Below are 7,630 nucleotides of genomic sequence, written 5' to 3' on the forward strand. Positions count from 1 at the left end.
CTTTAAAATAAAACCTCATCGCGTTAAGATTATGACTCATTTTTTACTTATACTTAGGTCTGAATAGATAAAACATTGTGTTTAAAGTATATTATTACATTACATCTAAAGTATATTACTCATTTCATTTAGAGGTTAAGGCACGACATGAAGCTATAATTGCATCAACCAAATGGAAACGCGAAAACTGTATCAAATACCCATAACTTAACCAACTCAACTTTGCACCTCAAATAGAGACTTCTTAAACCAACTAAACTCAGCAACCTAGACACAAATTATTATTGCCAACTCAATTCAATTCAACACCCATATGCACTAGAGTGAAGTTGGGTTGAGTTAAGTTAGTAATATTTGTCTGTAGATAATTATTGTATGTGTTTGGGGTACTGAGTTGAGCTAAGTTGGTAATAATTATATAGGATTGTCATCAAAGATTTTTTTTTATATATATATATAAGCATGACCAACAATGAATTTATTTCATATATACAAAAAAAAAAAAATATTGTTTATTAAGATATCTAGTCAGTCCTACCAAGTTGACGCAAACAATACCTCTTCATAGACTATGATAGAACTATTAAGAAGCAATTGGTCTTTTGGATGTATGTGATAAAAGATCTATAAGGATGACTAGATTATCCTGAGACAATCCCTCAATATCAAATTACTATAAAAGACGATTATTAAATACTATAAACTAATAATTTCATATGTGTATCTAGAAACACTTTCGTTGGCTGAGTTTGTTTGTTTTTGTTTTTTTTAGTATATTACCAGTTGAGGTAGTTGTCGAAGATTAATGATGAAGTCGATAGTTGGAGTTTGTCGCCTAAGGCAGTTGTTGGAGGTTGCTGCTAGAGGTGGTTGTTGTTGAAGTTTATCATTAGATGTGGTTGTCAAAGGTGATTATCACCAGTTGATCATCAGATGTGGCATTTGTTGGAGTTGGAGTTGGAGTTGTCGCCACAAGTGGTTGTTAGAGCCTGAAGTTGATCGTGTTAAGGTGGTCCTCTGGGTGTGGTAACAATAGTCAATAACAGTGACCGATAAATAGAGCCATTAAAAGCATTGGAAGGATGAAAAGTTACAATGAGTTGGGATGAGTTGTAAAAATAATCAAAACTTCACCATTATCTTAAATCTGATGGGTCAAACATTAAATTGATATTACCAACTCAATCTAATTCATGTTGGTGAGCCAAATCCTTTTTTTAAATAATAAAATTAAGTCGCATATTATATGTTGGAAAATTCTTATAAATAGAAAAATCTTAAAAATATTTACACTTTATAACAAAAAATTTCAAAAGTATTTTTGGAATTTTTTACTATAAAATTTAAATATTTTTAAATATTTTTTAATATATTTATTATGTTTTATCGATATAATCCCAAAGTTTATGGGAATGTGTGATATTACCGACTCAAAACGACGTCGTGTTCACGGGATTCACGCACAGGGAGGCCAAGCGGCCGGTAGAGCGCCACGTATTCTCCCGCCACCGTTGAACAACGTAATGGCGTTTATAGCCTTGACACCTGAGAAGCCAGTTTTCGAAAAACCCTGAATATGGCTCCAACCACCAGAAGTCTCTTATTTCCCCGAGTGATCGTCGAGAACGACAACGATTACGAACAGAGTTCGTCGGAAGAAGAAGAAGACGACGACGACGACGACGAAAAAGAACCTCTTCACGACGAAGACGAAGAGGAGAATGGTAGAAACTCCGAAAATGAAGGCCAAAGGATCGAAGAGGAGTCCAACAAGAAGGGAAAAGCACCCATTACTATCAGCCTTAAGAAAGTGTGCAAAGTAAGTGTTCGATTCGAGGGTTTACTTCGTTTTTGTTAATAAATGGTTTAAGTTTTTTATAATTTTTGTTATTGGCGACTATTATGAATTTGATTATTATGTAATTTTATGTTTGATCTTTAGGTTTGTAAAAGGACTGGTCATGAAGCAGGATTCAAAGGGGCTACGTACATTGACTGCCCTATGAAACCATGTTTTCTCTGCAAAATGCCTGGTGAGTGCTAAAGTTTCCGATTCTTTTTGTTTAGTTTCTTGTTTTACTTTGCCTGCTCGGATTGGCGGTTCTGAATTGAATGGGACAGTTTGTTGATCATGGAAATTTGGATGATCTTCTAGCAAGCAAAGTTTTAGTTTAGCAGATTGGATTAGTCAAGGATACATTCGAAGTGAACTGCTAGTATTTCATATAACATTCTCCAAGTCGCTGCAACATTAAGTTTGTCTTCGGTGCTAAACTTTGGGGGGAAGGTCGGCATTAGAATTGTTCGTGAGGAGCAAAATTTTACATTCTATATAGAAAAGCGAGAGGGAAAGTTAGAGCAAAACTAAGGTCTCGTATTATAACCAACTTATTTTGAAAATTGTGCTTATTTTCTCATCGTTTTCCTTTCGGGATTTTATATTTCAATTTTTCTTAAATTACCGATTGATCGAAAAGCTTAAGCTTGGTAAAAATAAATTTAATGATATATCATCCAACAGTTTTTAGAAACCACCTCCTTTTTTTCCTCTCTTCCATTTTTAGGTGCAAGTAATGTTTATAAGCTTAATTTTTAAAAACCATAAACTAGAAACAAAATGGTTATCAAATAGGACTATTCCATTCCATCTTCTTTGCTCTGCCTCTGTTGTGGGGTTTAACATGAAGTTGTATGGTTATCTGCATTTTCTCATGCTTTTACGTTTTCTTTATCCCATCTTTATTGAATATGCTGACTTGAGGTCTTTCATACCCGTGATTTATCAACCAATTGAAGGACATACAACAATGACATGCCCGCACCGTGTGGCAACTGAGTTTGGTGTTATTCCAGCATCCAATAAGAATACTCGTAATGCTCTTTTATATGTTTTTGAGCGCCAGTTTAAGCCACACATTCCTCCTGTAAGTCATTTTCTGCTTTTATTGGTGATATTTATTCTCTTCTTTTATTTGTGATATTTATTCTCTTCTTTTATTTTTTTACTCATGGAAATTGTTTCTTCATTTTTAATGTTTTTCATTAGCTGTAAGGTATCAACCTCTGAGCCACAAGGTGCCTCTCTCCTTTTTTGTTAGACAAATTGGATGATTTTAGGCCATGCTTTTAGTATGGGATTGAGAACCTGGAATTCTATCAACTTTTATACTGTACAAATTACAGAGTTCCGATTGTTATTATTTACTTTATGAAACGATTAGCTCTTTTATATGCTGGTAAGCATTGGCAGATACAATATATGTACAAGGAACAATGTATCGATTGAATGGTGTACTCGGTTGGAATGCCAAAGAACCTTTTCTATTGGTTTGGTAGTAATGTTACTGGAAGAATGATTGTGACAAAAAATTTGAGTATAGAGCTTCCACTGGAAGATACAAATGCTGTGATTTCCTTTTATTTTTACCTTTTTTTAAAATGTATATATATATATTTACTACACCCATTAGCCACTGAAACTCAGCCTTCTTCATGTAGGGATATCCGTTGATGAGAAAAGGCAGAAACCTCTTTTCATTTCTTGATCCAGCAAGTTAGTAGCCAAAGACAAAAATAACTTTTGTTTGATTTTATTTGAGAAGCTGATGGTTTACATCTTCCTGTGTTTTTTATTACACTGTTCAAGTGTTCATTAGTTAGGGAGTAAGGTCCTACTAGGAAATCTATCTCCTTTAGATATCCATCATAAGAGTTGCTCTGGTGGTCCAAGGTGCAAGTTCTACACTTGGATCTACTTCACAGTCATGGGTTTTAAGTTCAAATAATGGTACTATTTAGATATTCTTTAAATTTCTTAACATAAAATGTTAGAATGTCAGGTGGTGCCCAAATATTATAAGGCCAAGTGATCCAGTGAAAGTGACCTTCTGCTGGCATGAAGACTTAAAATTACTTGTCTGTTGAATGTTATATCTGCATAGTTAAACATGCATTCCAAAATCACGGGTTAATTTGTCTATCAGCTTGACAAATTTCTGGTGTCTTGTAGATCAAACCAGCATTTGTGATCCCAGATCAAGTGAACTGTGCAGTTATAAGGTACCATAGTAGACGTGTAACATGCCTGGAGTTCCATCCTACAAACAACCGGCTTCTTTTATCTGGAGATAAGGTGAATTTGATGTATATTGGTTTACTAAATACCTCAGCTTCTGTTGATTTATTAGCCTTCTGGACTTCTTTAAAGTAGAAACCTGATTAATTTTTTCTTGCTTACCTCAGAAAGGACAAGTTGGAGTTTGGGATTATGATAAAGTGCATGAGAAGGTAGTCTATGGAAATATACACTCTTGTATCGTTAATAACATGAGGTAATAATCTTCTCACGTACTTTCTGATTTTTATCTCTTTTTCATGCTTCTTGATAATTGCTTTAACGTAGTTGAGTTGTATCATGTAAACCACACTCATTTTTTGTTGGAAACATGACATCCAAATTATTTCAGATTCAGTCCTACAAATGATGATTTGATATATGCTGCATCTTCTGATGGAACAATCAGTTGCACTGATATGGAGACTGGGATTTCTTCTCAATTAATGAACCTAAACCCTGATGGTTGGCAGGTATTTATAACTCTATTTTTTAAAATTTACAAGTTGTGGTAGTTGGGATAGTTTCAGATTCAGTCCTACAAATGATGATTTAATTAGTAATTACAAAAGGAATTAGCAAGGGAGCACCAATCAGAAGCTCTGAAATCAGCTTTATCGAAAACTTTTTCCGATATACTGTAATTTAGGCCTTTGTTTTCTCTCACCACAGTTCCTTTAGTAATTCTCCCAAATAGTCTTTTAAGGGGGGAAAAAAGGATTGAATAACTGAAAAAACAAGTAGCGCAGGCTTTTCCTCCTTATTTTACAAGCCCTCACCAAAGTTTGAACATACAATCATTTACAATACCTAACATCCGTATAAACTCCTCCAGGGCTGGGAATACAAGATATAATGAGGAGGTATAGGTGGGTAATCATAGTATAGTAGCCGTAACTTGAGTGTTGTCTTTTATAGGGGCCTAATAGTTGGAGGATGCTATATGGTATGGATATCAACCCAGAGAAGCACACTGTGTTTGTCGCTGACAACTTTGGTTTCCTATATTCGTAAGTGGTTTCTTTTCTTTTTATGTTTGAATGACAAAAGATGCATCTTTCTTATTTTCCTTTTTGAAACGTAATTGCCTATGATGCAATTGAGAGTCCTAGGAGATGATCACTTGGTTTAATGTTACCTCATGATGCACTTTAGGGTGGATACAAGGTCCAATAACAGATCTGGGCAGGCTGTTTTGATCCATAAGAAGGGTAGCAAAGTTGTTGGACTGCACTGCAATCCTCTTCAACCTGATCTCCTCTTGAGTTGTGGAAATGATCATTTTGTAAGATACTTGGATGGATAATATGTATACTTTTTTTTAACTTTTGTTCTGTTTCCTCTGTATTTGTGCATGTGTTATGGATTGTTTTTCTTTAAGAACACAAATGATAAGCAACATCTGATGGTGTAGATTTTCTTAGGAAAAAATCAATTTATACCCTAGTGTATAAAAACTTGTTTAGGTGCTAAGATTGATGTGTTGGTGAGAAATGCTGAAATGAAATGGATAGAAGCTACTCGGGTCCTTAGCTCAGTGGTAGAGCATTTGACTACAAATGGATAGAAGCTACTCTATGTTCATCTGAGTGGTTTTTCTCTTCTCGTTCACTTCTATTTTTCTTAATTGTTTAGGAAGAATTACATAATAATTATTTTGTTACCTTGTTAAGATTTTGGGAGAAGAAAATTTTCATATAGGTGATTTGAGTTGATTTAAATGAAATCAAGTGAAAATAGTTATAAATTACTCATGAAAGGTCTGAATTAACTAACTTGGGTTTTAGTTGATACATCCCTAAAGTTTAGGGTATGAATTGATTTTTCCCTTTTTCTTATTTGCTTACACATTTGATTTGGCATATTAACACCATTAAAGATTTAAATATCAGGCTCAAAGGTTTCCAATATTTGCTTACATGTTACTCTCCGTCGTATTAACCACAAAAAGCTTATGGATATCAGGCTCGAGTATGGGACATTCGGCGACTAGTAGCTGGCTCTTCCTTGTATGATCTAGCACACAGACGTGTTGTAAATTCTGCTTATTTTTCTCCCATTTCTGGTTGCAAAATTCTTACAACATCTCAAGATAACCGCATTCGTGTATGGGACTCTATATTTGGCAACTTGGACTCACCAAGTCGAGAGATTGTGCACAGTCATGATTTTAATCGACATTTGACTCCATTCCGAGCAGAATGGGATCCAAAGGTAATATAATCTCAATAAATTATTTGTATGTTGATATCTCTCTCTTCCTCTGCTATCCTTCTCCGTTGTTGCCCCTTAAGAAATTTCAATTTGATATTGCAATGCAGGACCCATCTGAATCTCTTGCAGTTATTGGTCGTTACATAAGTGAAAACTATAATGGAATTGCCTTACATCCTATCGATTTTATCGACGTCAGCACAGGGCAATTAGTTGCTGAGGTAATGGATCCTAACATTACCACAATTAGTCCAGTGAACAAGCTGCATCCACGAGATGATGTATTGGCGTCTGGGAGTTCAAGGTTTGACACGAATGTGTTTCGATTTTTTCTTTTCATAATTTGGTATTATGATAATTGGCTTTGAAATTCTCCCAATTTTTATAGATCGAGGAGATAGTTCTCTAAGAGATCTTCTACTATTCAATTCTCACTTGTTGCTGAGAGATTGCTCTTCCTCAACATCTACTGATGATGTTATTTGCATTTTCGTTCTGCTTGCTTGTCAGGTCGCTTTTCATTTGGAGGCCAAAGGATGATCACGAGCTAGCAGAGCAGGACGAGAGGAAAATTGTTATTTGTACAGGAATGGAGAAGAAACGCAAGCACAAGTCGAAAAATGATGATAGTGATGATGATTCCGATGTCGATAAGTCCACGCCGACCACAAAAGGTAAAAACTTTAAGTCAAAGAAACCTGCAACTGGAATGAAGAAAACTTCTCATAAAATGAAACGTTAATTTAACTAACCCCCCCTCTCCGTTTTGTGTTCTACAACCTTAACAACCAAGTTCATAGAATGTTTTAGGTGTAGTTTGAAACTCCATAGCCTTTTGTAAGATCGACCCAAAATTAACCAACACCCTCTACTAGTGAAAGAACCTTCTGAGATAAGAATTTTTTCTCTCTCTTTTATTATTATTATTGTCATTTATGTTGTATCGTGTATATTGTTGGAAATTAACTCTCTGGTGTACACTTTTTGGCTGCATATTGGAGTGGATTCATGCACTCTTTTATTTGTATGTCAACCCTTCCTTTCTGGTGTTGGTGATATAATATCTAATCTGTGTTTGTTTATCTATTTTTTATGTTTTATATATAAGGTTTGATTTTTTTTTTTTTTATAAATTCTCCTAAATAGCACCTTCAAGATGAAGCACTTTTTTTTTAAGTCGTTAAATTAGTTTTTCGATCTCAACCGAGACTTAGTTTAAAAAATTACTTTTTCTTATTTATGGTTTGTTTTTGGTTTTTTGGGCCTTTCTCAGTGGAGAGATTAGACGTCAAGATTTTAGTA

General features: G+C 34.7%; 1 protein-coding gene across 1 annotated transcript; it reads left to right on the forward strand.

Moving 5' to 3' along the window:
- Positions 1 to 1,406: 1,406 nt before the first annotated feature.
- DDB2 (damaged DNA binding 2) lies at positions 1,407 to 7,355 on the forward strand. The gene is made up of 11 exons (XM_039046773.2): positions 1,407 to 1,819; positions 1,943 to 2,033; positions 2,797 to 2,924; positions 4,010 to 4,132; positions 4,243 to 4,331; positions 4,467 to 4,587; positions 5,033 to 5,124; positions 5,270 to 5,399; positions 6,080 to 6,328; positions 6,436 to 6,632; positions 6,839 to 7,355. Exons 1-11 carry the CDS (start codon positions 1,577 to 1,579, stop codon positions 7,068 to 7,070), a joined length of 1,695 nt encoding a protein of 564 aa, XP_038902701.1. The 5' UTR covers positions 1,407 to 1,576; the 3' UTR covers positions 7,071 to 7,355.
- Positions 7,356 to 7,630: the final 275 nt, after the last annotated feature.

The sequence above is a fragment of the Benincasa hispida genome, chromosome 10 (genome assembly GCF_027475165.1).
Source record: "Benincasa hispida cultivar pf3 chromosome 10, pf3_genome.v1.1, whole genome shotgun sequence".
Classification (NCBI taxonomy): Eukaryota; Viridiplantae; Streptophyta; class Magnoliopsida; order Cucurbitales; family Cucurbitaceae; genus Benincasa; species Benincasa hispida.